This window comes from Paroedura picta, chromosome 7 (assembly GCF_049243985.1).
Source record: "Paroedura picta isolate Pp20150507F chromosome 7, Ppicta_v3.0, whole genome shotgun sequence".
NCBI lineage: Eukaryota > Metazoa > Chordata > Lepidosauria > Squamata > Gekkonidae > Paroedura > Paroedura picta.
In genome coordinates this window covers 17,984,967-18,000,095 of record NC_135375.1, presented here as the reverse complement: position 1 = coordinate 18,000,095, position 15,129 = coordinate 17,984,967, and the positions used below count along the sequence as shown (strand labels likewise).

Sequence of the window (15,129 nt, the reverse complement as noted above, 5' to 3'; positions counted from 1 at the left end):
GCCACAAATCTTTCCACTAGAGTCTATTTATTATATATATCTTCAGATTATTAAGGCTTTAGGACACTCTTTTGTTGTTGTTTTTTTAATTTCAGAATCATCCCAATTTTCCTGATCCATCGGCCCAAGAGTAACATCCCTTACGCTACCGTGGAAGAGGAGCTCATCGGAGAATTTGTGAAGTACTCTGTCAGGGATGGGAAAGAAATCAACTTCACGAGGAAAGACTCGGAAGCCGGCCAGAAGTGCTGCACTTTCCAGCACTGGGTGTTCGAAAGAACCAGCGGCAGCCTGCTCATCACCGACATGCAAGGTGTGTCGCCGTTGGTTTCGCGGCATGTGATACTAGCCCAAGGTCACCTGACTGGCTGCATGTGGATAAGCAGGGAATCAAATCTGCCCAGCCAGATTAGAAGCCACTGCTCTTATCCACTGCGCCAGGGGTAGTCAAACTGCGGCCCTCCAGATGTCCATGGACTACAATTCCCAGAAGCCCAGAAAGCTTCTGGGAATTGTAGTCCATGGACATCTGGAGGGCCGCAGTTTGACTACCCCTGCACTACGCCATGCCGGCTCCTTGTCCAGTTCCAGCTGCAAAGAAGTGAAAAGAAAACCCAAGCTAGAAAGCAGGTGAGGTAAATTGGATGTTTAAGAAACCCCACCCCCCACCCCCCAAAAAAGATTGTCCTAATAAAAACATAAATAAAACCTCAAAAATTCAATTTTCATTAATCTCTCTGTAAAACACGTCAAAAATAATATAATTCGGTATGTCCTCTAAAACAGGGGTAGTCAACCTGTGGTCCTCCAGATGTCCATGGACTACAATTCCCATGAGCCCCTGCCAGCAAATGCTGGCAGGAGCTCATGGGAATTGTAGTCCATGGACATCTGGAGGACCACGGGTTGACTACCCCTGCTCTAAAACCTGGGACCCAGTGTTAGCCAGCAGTAGCAGAATGAGATTCAAGATATCTGACAGGGGGAGCTTTGACTGGCCTTCTGCTCCGGAAATCTTGTTAGTCCTCAAGGCGCTCTTAGACTCTGTACTTATTCTGATTTGCCTTAGGTCTTATCTAAGCCACAAAATGATCAGATAATAAGGGGCTGACTCGGGGATTCCCAATCCTGGGTTCCAGGAAACCCTGTGCTTATGCAAGAGCTTGGTAGGTGTTACTCAGCCTTCCCAAGAATTTCGGGTGGCTGCTAACATTTCATTTCATTTATCTATTATATTTTTATACTGCCACTCCCAGCACAACTGGCTTGTGGTGACTTACAACCAATAAAATACAACCCATCTGCAAAACATCATAAAACCATCATAAAACATACTATAAGCCCAACATTTCAAGATGACAATAAAAATTCAACACTCCTCCCCAACGAGTCAATGCCCCGGCATCAACATATTATGTCCTCACTATCATCTGATGTCACCCAGGGGAGTAGATTACCCAATAGTCCTGGTTCAGGAAAACCAAAGGGAAAACCCAAAAGAGGGGACAGCAACCCGATCTTATAACTCCGAACACTTCACCCGACCTCAATCAAACACCTGGTAGAAGAGTTCCATCTTGCAGGCCCTGAGGAGCCCAGAAAGCTTCACTAGAAGTCACTGGAGTCCAGTTCTCCTATTGCTCTACAGGCCTAGGCTGATTCTGCACTTACTTTGTTTATTCCATTGTGGATCCTGCTGAATTCAGATCGATTTGAACTGGGATCCTCCTCTATCCCCCCCCTTCCCATTGAAACAGAAAAGTGCTCTGCACTTGATTAGGGAAGCTCAGAAGGGGGAGGAGCAAAATGCAGCAGGAGTCTATTTCTTTCTTTTTGGATGATTGTTGGATGATATCTGTTCCAAGCAGCGACATGGATGAAAACTGCTTTGATATTAGCTATCCGTCTTTCCTATACCTGAATATTTGTGTGTAACATTGCCTTATTGTTTTTTTTTTAAATAGGTGTTGGAATGAAATTAACTGATGTCGGCATAGCAACGCTGGCCAAAGGGTGAGTGAAAAACATGTTTCTTATTGGGCTAAATGATTTTTTTAAAACATCCTTTACCTTAGAAGCACAGAAGCTTTACCTAGTATTCCCAATCCTTCACATTTCTCAGTTAAGGGACAAATGCTGTTCAAACAAATTACAAAGGTGATCTGACTCCAATGGTGACAAGAGAAAGAAATTTTACTTTTCAAAAATAGAAGCATATCTTACATGATAGATTTATATAGGTACATTTAGCTCCTTGTAAACAGATTAACTTCAGAAAAGGTTACCTTGCTACAGCTCCAAGACCATTATGAGAGAAGTGAAGTCCTATATAAGATGAAGCAGAAGGGCCACAGAAAGGGCCGGATTTACATGAAAAGAGGCCCTAGGCTATTCCACTTATGTGGCCCTTTCACCTCCCATTTTTAAGTTTGTACATGATAATAAAATACATCATTACTGTGATATATATCAACTAGAAATTAAGCCCATTTTATATGTGAATAAAATGGGCGCTAGGCTTCCTGGGGGCTGGGACGCTGCGGCCAGCGGGGCGTGACCACGGGCTGCTCCTGGAACCGGGAGAAGGCTGCTTCCCCCCCTCCGGGCCCCAGGAGCAGCCTCGCCACGTCTGCGACGCGGCGAGGCTGCTCCTGGGGCCGGGAGAAGTCCCCCACCTACTGCGGCCCCCCCAGTGACAAGGGACCCGGGGCGGGAAAGGAGCAGGGACTCCCCTTCTTCAACGTAGCGTCCCTGCTCGTTTCCGGAGGTGGAGGAGAACCCTGACTGGAGGACTCAGCATGCGGGCTGGCTGGTCTGTCTGCGCGGCGAGTCCCCAGCCGGGCCAGGCGAGGCCGGGCCAAGCAACCAATGGGTGCAAGGCAAAGGACTCCTCTGTAGGAATAGAAGACACCGAATAATAATTTTATTTATGCATTCATTTACATTACAGTCTGCCTTTCTCACTGGGATTCAAGGCAGATTACACAAAGCTGAGTCAATGCGGTAATAAGATTAGGGTTACAGAATCAAGCAGAAGTCTAAAGCCAGTTTGGTGCAGTGGTTAGGATTGCGGACTTCTAATCTGGCGAGCTGGGTTCGATTCTGTGCTCCCTCACATGCATCCAGCTGGGTGACCTTGGGCTCTGATAAAGCTGTTCTGACTGAGCAGTGATGTCAGGGCTCTCTCAGCCTCACCCACTTCACAGTGTCTGTTGTGGAGAAAGGAAGGGAGGATGAATATAAGCCACTTTGAGACTCCTCCTCCTTCTAAAAGTAGAACTGAAGCAAGGTATAAATGCTAACATGACACATTAAATGATGCAACATTCCACAGCAAAATTCTCATTTCAATGTTATTAATTTATCACCTTTCCACATAATAATGCTCGGTATGCTTGTTCCTGATGCGCTTGCCACCTGATTGGCCCTCGGGGACATCATTTGCCCACAGGGGGACAAATAAAGCAGGGGACACCCCGCCCCCCAACATCCTCCACCCAACCAGTTTTGACCTAATGGCAGTTGGCCCCAATGTCAAGGTAGGCATGATGTTGGCACTATGGTTAGCATGGGAAAGGGAAGAGATGAGGAATTTGGAGAGCACAAGGATGATAAAGGGAGGAAGAAAGACAGGGAAAGGAACACATGAAGCCAGAGGGCCTTCTTAGTCTCCTAACCATAGTGAAGTTCTTTGTAACCCGCTATGACCCGTTCTTGGAAGTGGCGGGAAATAAAATTTAATATTATTGATATTGATATTGATATTGTATCAATATCAATATTGATGATGATAATAATAATTATGATGATGATGATGATAATGATGATGATGATGATGATGATGATAATAATAATAATAATAATAATTCTGACACTCTATGTCAGGGCCAAACTGTGGCTCTCCAGATGTCCATGTACTACAATTCCCATGTGCCCCCGCCACCCGTGCTCTTTGTTAAGAACAGATTCAGCATCTTTAAAAAGAAATTAATCCCATAAAGCCTGGTGAGTTGACATCCTTGGGCTGTTCTTGCAGCTCTTGGCTGCCCTCTGTTCTTGTCTAACAGTCAGCCGTGGAGCAGCGGTGGAATTCCCCTGAGCATTGAGACAACAGATCTAGAGATGATCAATCAAAGAGATATGAAAAGAAAATGGGTGGGAGTAATTTCCTTTTAAATTGTTCAAACATGCTCGCTGGTCTAGGGTGAGAAATGTTTGGAGACCACATTTCTCAACAAAGTTCATTTTAGAACTGATCTGCAGGCAACAGAATCCATTTCCCTCGAGTAAATAGCTACTCTGGCAGGTAGAGTCTGGTAGGACACCCTGCAGACGTCTGTCCCCTCCTCAAACCCTGCTCTCCCCAGGCTCCATTCCCAAAAACTACATGTATTTCCCAACTTGGAGTTAGCTATTCTGCTCTAAAGCTTTGCACAATCATCATTCGCCAACGAACATCCTTCAGGGGTGAATATTTGTAATATACGCATTATTACATTTCCTAGCCGTCTAGCGCAGAGACTTTAAGACAGTGATTAGTGAATTTTAATAGCTCGCCTCCAACTCTTGCTCTAATTGAGTGAGCAGAAAGGATACCCAAATGCCTTGCTGCAAGTCATTATTCGCAGGCTTATAAAAAGCCGCAAAGGCAAAGCGATATGAATAATTCATGACCCTGAATCCCTCCCCTGATATTATATGTTTTTAATGAGGATACCAAGGCACGTTGCAAAAGGTTGTTCTGATCACTGTTCTGCATAGCATTACCAGCGGTGGCAAAAATCCATTAATTTTTTTTTCTCCCTTAAGCTAGCGTCGGGCTGGGAGGGAAAGCGGCACGGCACGGCCCGATCTCATCAGATCTCAGAAGCTGTGCAGGGCCGGTCCTTGGAAAGGAGACATCCAAGAAAGAGTCTGCTGAGGAAGGCCATAGCAAGCCGCCTCTGCTCCACACTGGCCTCAAAATCCATTTCCTGGTTTTAGCAGAAGTCAGTAATGCGACTTGATGGCACAGTGCATATTTCCATTGCAATAGAAACAAACGGGAAAATAGTGCTGCTCAGGAGTCATAATTCTTATGATTTCTCTGTAGTTTCTTTTCTCTTTCACGTGTTGACATAAAACAAGATCCAGCAGAACTCCCAAAGAATAAATTGTCCAGAGTTGGAGGAGGGTGGAGCTTGCATTTCTGATGTGGAAACATCGTACATGACAGCCATAGGGAAAATCTTTAAGATATGCAACGGAAATGCAACAGAAAACTGTTACAGAAGTCATTGTCAGCCAGCAAAAGGTAAAGGACATGGAGGCATTCAGTATAAACAGCCAGGACACCAGGCATGAGTTGCACACGTCACTAGGACTCTGTGCAGTATGGCCACAGGTAGCAAGCATAATGCTCCAGCGTTGTGTAGTAATATTCATGCTTTAGGATGCTCTTGGCTGATCCTGCGTTGAGCAGGGGGTTGGACTAGATGGCCTGTGTGGCCCCTTCCAACTCTAAGATTCTATGATTCTAATATCTCCATTATTTTTCAGATATTTCAAAACTTTAAAAACCAATGGTTCTGTCTCATCAACCTCTATAATTTGACATAAAAGTGATGCGACATATGAAAAAAAAAATGAAAAACAGAAATTCTGTGAAATAATGTTTGATGTTTTCCTATACATCTTATGTGGCAATCCGATTCTTGCAACTTTTTGAAATACTTTATATTTTCCCTCACTAGAGGGCACACTTTATCCTTTAAAGGGGGGCGGAAGGAGCCTTCCGTCCTTTGGAGAAAATCGGGAAATTAACCTCTGTAAACAAAATATTTAATCAACTCCACTCTGCTAAACCCAAACAACAAAAAAAGCACGGCCATTGGGCAGCTCTGCAAGAGCTGAACCCAAACAGGCTGAACATGAAAAGAACCAGATCCATCGAATAACATTTCCCTCGTAAAAAACAGGAACAGAAAGGACGCATGTTCGCCTTTGAGGCTTTTGGTGACTCCATCACTATGTGGCTCTGCTGGTTTCGGGTGGTGTTTTCAAAGCGTCATGGCTTATGGACGGCCTCTTCTCACATTTCACTGGTGAGATTTTTCTGAAAACCAAGAATGGGATCTGCTCTCATAGAATCATAGAATCATAGAGTTGGAAGGGGCCATACAGGCCATCTAGTCCAACCCCCTGCTCAACGCAGCTAATCCTACCTCCTACCTACCAGGGCTCCCTTTTCACAGGGCATTCGCAGCATGGGAGAACTGTAGCCTGACTTTCTCGTGCACTGTGGAGGGAATACCAGTAGCCTACAAAATGGAGCCGACATGGTGCTGCAGCCAAAATCGCATCAGATGCAGAGATATTCCCATGGCCTGGAGCCCTGGTGGTGCCTTCAAGGTCCGGGGTATGCAGAGACAGAGGCTTTGAGCAGCCCCACGAGCCAGTCCACGAATGGTGTCTGTGGGGCCAGAGGAGTTCGGCAGCTAGGACTCTGGAAACAGGCACAGGAAGGAATGGTCTGCAGTGTCCGTCATACTGTGGATATGCCAGAATTGTGTGTGAATACAGATAGGTTTGTTTCTCAGGTTGGCAAAAGTTCAGCTAATGATTAAGGCTACAGTGTGTGTGTGTGTGTGTGTGTGTGTGGAAAGTGCCATCAAGTGGCAGCCAACTTATGGCAACCCCATGGGGTTTTCACGGCAAGAGACTAACAGAGGTGGTTTGCCATTGCCTGCCTCCGTGTCGTGACTGGTCCTCCATCCTAATACCAACCAGGATCAACCTTGATTAGTCACCTTTGAATCCTCATGTTTGGAGGCAACATCAGGGGAAGACCTTGGCCTCTATGCCCTGTTATGGGCGTTCCAGAGGAACTGGTTGCTGAGCTAGATGGACCATTGATCTGATCTAGCAGGGCTCTTCTTATGTTCTTTGAAGGCCTCAACCTCTGTGCCCAGTTGTTGTCCTTCCAGAGGAACTGGTTGACCACTGTGTGAGACAGGATGCTGGACTAGATGGGCCACTGGTCTGATCCAGCAGATCATGTTTTTATAATCTGACGAGACTGGGTTAGCTTAGGTCATCCAGGTGAGGGCTAAAAGTAGGAAGATACAAGTAAAGGTAAAGGTATCCCCTGTGCAAGCACCGAGTCATGTCTGACCCTTGGGGTGATGCCCTCTAGCGTTTTCATGGCAGACTCAATATGGGGTGGTTTGCCAGTGCCTTCCCCAGTCATTTCCGTTTACCCCCTAGCAAGCTGGGTACTCATTTTACCGACCTCGGAAGGATGGAAGGCTGAGTCAACCTTGAGCCGGCTGCTGGGATCGAACTCCCAGCCTCATGGTCAGAGCTTCAGACAGCATGTCGCTGCCTTACCACTCTGCGCCACAAGAGGCTCTTAGATACAAGTAGGGTGACCCTTAATTTCTCCGCAATTTGCGGATGTGATGTCCAGACTTTGTCCCCTCTAGTTGCGGTAACAACAGAAGAATCAAAGTTCACAACCCATGTGCATATGTTCAGGAAGAGATACTCCCATCGGCGTTCAAGATAGAACAATGCCTTCTAAAACAAATTGCCTGGAAAGGCCCTTCGAAAAAACATTTGGATTTCTGTGATTCATCACAGGGCCACTTTCAATTCCAAAAGTGGAATTGCATGTTCCATCACGATCTGGCATCAGGAAGGTGGCTCTTTATCGCCCGATATTATCGATGCTCCCCAAGCAGTGCCTGATACTGCGGCCTTTCTATCAGCCTGCGTCTGGCAGAAGGAGAGTGGAAGAAATGCAGAATCACGCACTGCTTCAGAGCTGGAAATAAAGTTTAAAGAGGCTGGCTGTTGGAATTGGGTCTCTCGCTCCCTGTATGTGTGTGTGTGTCTGGTTCTTACATCCCTGGCTTACCTACTGGAGAGAATTTCTGCACAGAATATTCAGAATGATAGCAATGTCCCTTTGACAGAGCAATGTAGTTGCTTTTTTTCTTGGAAAAAGATGGATTTTGCACAGCCGTTGATAGCAGGCAAAGCCAGTAATTTGAGTGGGGGACTTCAGTCATGCTATACAGATCCCTCCACATTGCTTCATTTGATTATCTAGGACAGTGGTCCCCAACCTTTTTATCACCGGGGACCACTCAACGCCTTTTATTCAGGCCCGGTGGGGGGGGGGTGTAGTTTACTCATCTACTCTCAACCACTGCCCTAACGCTCTCTGATCGCTATGGTAATGTTTAAACATCCCTTCAAAATAAGATACAGACACGTCACAACAATGAACATAAGGAACATTTTATTTTCATGGAAATTTTAACTCATGACAATGACAAATCAATGGGAACCCTGAGCTTGTTTCTCTGCAACGAGATAGTCCCATCTGGGAGTGATGGGAGACAATGACACCCAAAGTGTGTTGTAAAGGGCTGGGGGGGGGGGGAGAGAAGGCGTCCTTCGGGACCCACCTCCAATTAGTCGAAGGACCACATGTGGTCCGCAGCCCACAGGTTGGGGATCGCTAATCTAGGAGAGATGGGGAACAAAACAAGAAGATGGGGACTAATATTGAAGACTGTTGAGAGGAGGATTTGTGATCAAATTTGTGGGTGCGTATTTTCCTTGCAAATAGCAGCCAGGGGGGGAAGATGTTCCCTCTCCATACACAGCCTCCACAGCATCCTTGAATTCCTCCCAGTTATCTGGACTTAAGGAGAAATATTGAAGCCACGTAAGTGTCGGAGCCATATAAGTTAAGCCTGGATTCATCGAATCGCATTGCTGAAAGGGACCAACCTCTCTCTAGGCAGCCGATTCCACTAGTATGACGGTAATACTCTGACTGTAATTTAAACCCATTATTGCTAGTCCCATCCCCCGCTGCCCACAGGAGCCGCTCCCTGCCCTGCTGTAAGTGACGATCTTTCAGATCCTTAAAGTAGCGACCCCCAACCTGTGAGCCGCGGACCACATGTGGTCCTTCGACTAATTGGAGGTAGGCCCCGAAGAACGCCTTCTCCCCCCCCCTGGCCCTTTACTTCATCCCCCCCAGCCCTTTACAACAGGGATCCTCAACCTGTGGTCCTCCAGATGTTCATGGACTACAATTCCCATGAGCCCATGCCAGCATTTGCTGGCAGGGGCTCATGGGAATTGTAGTCCATGAACATCTGGTGGACCACAGGTTGAGGATCCCTGCTTTACAACACACTTCATTGTTGTGGCGTGTCTGTATCTTATTTTGAAGGGATGTTTAAACATTACCATAGCGATCAGAGAGCGTTAGGGCAGTGGTTGAGAGTAGAGGAGTAAACTACCCCCCCCACCAGGCCTCGGTAAAAGGCGTTGAGTGGTCCCTGGTGAGTGGTCCCCGGCGTTGAGTGGTCCCCGGTGATAAAAAGGTTGGGGACCACCACCTTAAAGAAAGCAATCATGTTCCCCCCTTAGCCTCCTCTTCTACAGACTGAACATTCCCAAGTGCCTCAGCCTTTCCTCCTAGGGCCAGGAAAACTACCTAGATCCTCTGTTTACAAAGGTGGGAACATGCTGGATGGTTTTCCGCTGTCTCCTCTGGACTGGCCCTTAATCATTTCATGCTTCTATTAATTCCACGGTGACCTTTTTCTCCCTACCAGGTACGGATTTAAAAGCATACTGTCTATTTTGATTTCTTTTACTACCAGTGCAATCCTAAGCAGAGCTACACTGTTCTAAGGCCACCAACTGTGACCATAGAAAAATGCATTTCTGCTTAGCATTACACTGTACGTACTGCTTCGTTTTCTTGGGAACTGTGCTTGGAAAATGGTTTTGCTGGAGTTGTTTGGTGAAGAAAGCTGAGTCAATTCACACATGACAAAGAACGTAGGCTGAGTCCAGGATCTCTACCCTGTGTCTCGTGTAACAGACAGTTTTCTGGTCCTTTCTTTCTCTAAAACATTTCAAAGCTATCTTTCCACCCAGCGTAGGGCGCCCAAGACAACAAACACTGATTAGGAAAATTTATATCAACACAAGATCAGCTCTGAAGAATAAGCAAACAATAAATCGTGACAATGTGACAAGAATAAAACAATGAAGAGAGAGAAAGAGGTGGGGGACAATACAAGTAAAAAGCTCCTCCAGCAGGCACTCAATTGTTATTGGGACTCAATCAATGACAAGTAGGGGTATGCAATTTTTTTCTTTGTGCTTTTCAATTCAGGCTTACTGGACCTGAACAAATTTTGGGCTGCTTGGGGCGGGGGGGCAGCAGATCCTAATACGGTAAAGTATTTGGATCCACAATTTTAAAGAAATACTGACATTTTTTGTTTTCAATAGGCCCGAACTTAAAAATACACAAAGAAACAGCTGCAAAGCTGCAAAAAACAGCTGAGATGCGGCTCAGCCGGCACTTTTGGGGGCAGTCTCTTTAAACTAGGCAACTCATCTGAGCCTGCCAAACAGCTGATCTTGCAGAGAGAACACTTCAGGGGCTCTGTTCAGCAGTCAGTGGAATAGCCCAAAATAACCCCTGCTGAGCCAGCTGGGAGAGAACCATCCTTGGCTGTTTTGTGGGCTGTCTTCTACAGTCCCTTTAAACACCCCCTGTTTAAAGAGACTGCAGAAGAAAACTTACAAAACAGCTCCTCAGTTGTTTTTCAGGTTTGCCAATGATTCATGAATATATCAGGGATTTTTTCTGTTTTTTTCTTCAGTTCGGAAAAATCCTAGAAACATTTGGGATGCCAAAATATATCTCAGAATACTGATAAGGTGTTTTTCGGGTATATTTTTTGTTTGGGTAGACCCAGCAGCACACCTTTAGTGACGATAAACATTAAAACGAGCAAAAACACACGCACACATAATTCAAAACAATCATTTCAACAGTTTATTATGGTAGACCAGCAGAGTAAAACATCCACTCGTGTAAGATATATATGTATATATAACCTTGCATTAAGAAGTATAAAAATAGCATATATATTACTAAATCAGCACATTACCTCGGTAGACTATGGCAGCTACACAGAATCTTTCCAAGGTCCCAGATTCAAGGTCTACTTGTAGAAAGGAGAGATACTAATAAATATGTAACTAAGAATGAAAAGCAATGAAAACAAATCATAAATACATAAACCCATGAATGGGAAGTACGATTAATGAGAATCACTAGACAAAACAAGTCTTTACTTTGATGGTGGAAGACCATGATTAGAAAGGGACAGATGAATCTCATTGTGGAGGGAATTCCATGATTTTGGTGCCACAACCAAGAAGACCCTTTTGTAGGTTGCCACTTGCCACAGAAGGCCGGGCCACTGGGAGCACAACCTCCAAAGAGGACGGTAGTGATAAGGAAGGGTCATATGAAAGTGACGGTTCTTAAGATAGGTTGTAAATTGCAGGTATATGGTATAAATTGTAGGTTTCCTGCAGGCTGTGTATCTGGTAGGTATCTGGTAGGTATCTACTTCCCCTTCCATGCCATTTTCCCAAGTCAAAACTGTCCTGCATGTCTCACTGGGAAAAGGCATCTTCCCCAAAAATGTGTTTTGGTTTCTCAACCAAACAGCTGTTTCTGTCCTTCTGTTCTTCTGCAGGTACAAAGGTTTCAAAGGCAACTGCTCTATCTCCTTTATTGATCAATTTAAGGCTCTCCACCAGTGTAATAAATACTGTGAGATGCTAGGACTGAGAGCCCTTCAATCCAGTGGCCAGAAACTGAGAAAACCGCCAGTGCCCAAACCCAAGACACAACAGCCAAGTTCAAGTACTGTAAAGAAAACTGGAGTTGTTGCACAGGTTGCAAAGAAAACATAGGAGATTTCTTACCTTCTGAAAAAAAGAAAGGATATATGATCATCGTAACCCCTGCAGTACACTCTGTGGTCTCCCTAATACCAATCACGCAGTTGTCTGCCCAGCATTCAACATTATACGAGCAGCCACAACTCTCGCAAAGGAAGTTGCAGAGTGGGTAGATTAGTAGGGCCAAACAGACTGCCCAAAATGGAACATTGGGGGGGAGGGGGGAATCAACATCTCAATGCCAAGTGTGGTCAACAGAGTCTTGTGTGTAAGATGAGGAGGGTTTTTTTTTTTTTTTTTTACCCAGTGTCACTCGGAGATCATGCAGAATCAGGGTCTTTTGGGAGATCATATTGCCCATATTGTTCAGCTGCTGAACGGATACATAGAAGTGAGCAGACACATCCCACATCTTAATCTGTCCAGAGGACGGTGTGTGAATCTGCTACGCCTGCACCTATACTCAAAAGGAAAAGATTACTCCTGCTCCTTCTAGAAGTTTCCGAATGTTCGCTTCTCCAGCCGGCGCGCGAGATAACGGATGGGACGAGTCAACGAGAGACTCGCTGGAAATGGGAACTATTGTGCACCATAAATCAGCCTTCTGTGCAGTACTGCACTGATATTCAAGACTGACATTGATCGTTGAAGATGTGGTAGAGCATAGAACACTGGAATTGCCAGATTATCTGGGGGCTGGGGGCCTTGCGTGTGACCCTCTATCCTTTCGTGGTCCCGTCTTTACAATATTGTCACCACCACTTGTAGAAAAGCAAGGCTTGCCTTAGTCCCGTACGCATCGCTGTTCTTGGATGCTAATCTCATCTAAAGCTTGTGGAAGAGAGGTAGATCGGCATGGGGATTGGGGCACCCCTTGGCATCAGCCTCAAGAGAAAGGGATGCCGATGGGTGGATTGAGCGTAGTATTGATGACATCATGGCCAGAAGGGTTGGGTTTAGCTCTTTGGGACAGATTGTCTCATGTGGGACCCTGCAGGGGCATGTGGCTGTTAGAAATTTGACACTGCTTTTCAAGGAGAACGCTGACTAGCAAGAGCCACTGTTTTGTATGCACTTCCACCCCTGCTAGACATTTCCTATATCTCAATTACCCCTTAACAGTCTCCAGGTCAAGAACACTGTAATGGTTTTCGATCTTCATTATTTGCACAGTATTAATAATCTTTATTTTATGCACTTCTTGTAGCACCCCCCCCCCTTTTTTTTTGTATTCTTGCAGAAAACAAGATGTAGAAGGGTGAACCTTTAGATATTTTCTGTGGAGCCATAAAGAGGAGTAGCTTCCCTCTCTGGTTTTCCCCATAATAGGCATTAATGCAGCACTGTCAGTTTGCCTTTGTATTTATAGCAGTCACTTCCTCTCCAAGGTCTGGCTTCTGTTAAGGAAAATGTTCAACCTCTTTAAAAAAACGTCAGGCACATTATGCTGTTGGATTCGTGCCTTATGAAGCTGGAGATGGACAGTAGTTTTTAAGGGAGCAGACAGGGTATTGTTACCTGCTTGGACATCCTGTATTTCTTTATTGTGTCCCATGGTCATCTATGTTGAAACAGGTTTTTCAGGTTTGGGGAAACCTGTCGAACTTGTTTATCAGAGACAACAGTGGGCAGAGTTTACATATCATGTGTACAGAACATTCCCCCCCCCCCCAACCGCAGCCTTGAACTTTCTACAACAGCCTTTCTCAGTCTTTCGACCATGGAGGCACACCTGAAAATGTTTTCAAGCTTTGAGGCATACAGAACGTGTATACTGGCCACACCTCCCTGCTGACCCCACACCCCAGAAGTGACATGTCCTCCGGAAGTGATGTCACACAAATGGAACCATTGCTTCATAAGCAAGTTTTTACTCTGCTCTGGTTCGGCCTCACTTGGAGTTCTGTGTTCAGTTTTGGGCACCCTAGTTGAAAAGGGATGTTGACAAACTGGAGCATGTCCAGAGGAGGGCAACAAAGATGGTGAGGGGTTTTGAGACCAAGGCATACGAAGAAAGATTGGGGAAGCTTGGTCTGTTTAGCCTAGAGAGGAGATGACTGAGAGGGCATCTGATAACCATCTTCAAGTATTTAAAAGGGTGCCATATGGAGGATGGAGCAGAATTGTTCTCTCTTGCCTCAGAGGGACAGACCAGAATGAATGGGATGAAATTAATTCAACAGAAATTCCATCTAAACATCCGGAAGAAGTTCCTGACAGTCACAGCAGTTTCTCAGTGGAACAGGCTTCCTCAGGAGGTGGTGGGTTCTCCATCATAGGAAATTTTTAAACAGAGGCTGGATAGCCATCTGACGGAGAGGGTGATTCTGTGAAGGCTCAAGGGGGTGGCAGGTTACAGTGGATGAGCGATAGGGTTGTGTGTGTCCTGCATGGTGCAGGGGGTTGGACTAGATGACCCAGTAAGTCCCTTCCAACTCTATGATTCTATGATATGATTCTATAGGTTTTCTGCCGCAGATGAAGCACAACAGAATAGGACACCTGAGATCACCAGTCCATGTGAAACCCACTGATAAGTAGCTTTCATTATAAAGACAGGCGTTTTTGGAGTCTTCGAAGACCCCTCTTCCCACCACCCTAGCCTAGGGGCCTTCTGCTGCAGGCAGGTGCTAGGTCACACAAGGCCCCTCTACCTGCCACCCAAGGTCCAGAGCTCATAGAAGACTCCTCTGCCACCCCCTCATGTCGAACCACCACCCTCTGAGATACCCACAATAGAGGCAAGGAGGGAGCATCTCCAGGGCAGACCCTGATGCTGTGAGTGGTCATCCTTGTGGAGCACGAGGGTAGACAGGACTGCCACATTGCACTCGAGAGATGATTTGCCTCCCCCACAGATAATTTTTAAGGTGAATCCCAGGTAACACACTCAATGCCCCATCACCATGGATGTCATAGGCAACCATCTAGTACTGCTTAGTTGGTGGGCTGACCCTGTTTAGTATTGTCTGCTCTGACTTGGAGTAGTTCTCTCTGACCACAACTTTCAACACAATATACACCCATCACGCACGAAGGCCAGCAAGAGAATACTGCATTAAAAGTCAGCAGGCAGCATATGGAGGCTTGCCTCCCTGTGCTCTGGCATCTCTCCTGAAGTCCTCTGGTATCTCGCTTCTGTTATGAGCCCATAAATTCTCCATATCCACTGCCTCCGCTTTCTCCTCCTCATGCTCACCTTCTGTGGGCTGTGGGAGTGAAAATATTGTGTATAAGCAAGGAACCGTTTGCAGAGCGCCGATTATTCATCGCTGCTCAGGTGGCCATCTTGTGTATGTACCACAAGCTGTTTCGGTTTTCCATCGGAGAGAAAACTGGGATTCCTCT

At 45.9% G+C, this 15,129-nt stretch overlaps 1 protein-coding gene across 1 annotated transcript in view; it reads left to right on the top strand.

The window, feature by feature from the left end:
* ALPK2 (alpha kinase 2) overlaps positions 1-13,121 on the top strand; it is a 50,217-nt gene extending 37,096 nt beyond the window's left edge. Inside the window, exons 8-10 of the mRNA XM_077346885.1 lie at positions 96-313; positions 1,965-2,013; positions 11,574-13,121. Of these exons, the coding sequence (XP_077203000.1) occupies positions 96-313; positions 1,965-2,013; positions 11,574-11,793 (487 nt within the window). The 3' untranslated portion in view covers positions 11,794-13,121. The remainder of the gene's footprint in view (positions 1-95; positions 314-1,964; positions 2,014-11,573) is intronic.
* The last annotated feature ends 2,008 nt before the right edge of the window (positions 13,122-15,129 follow it).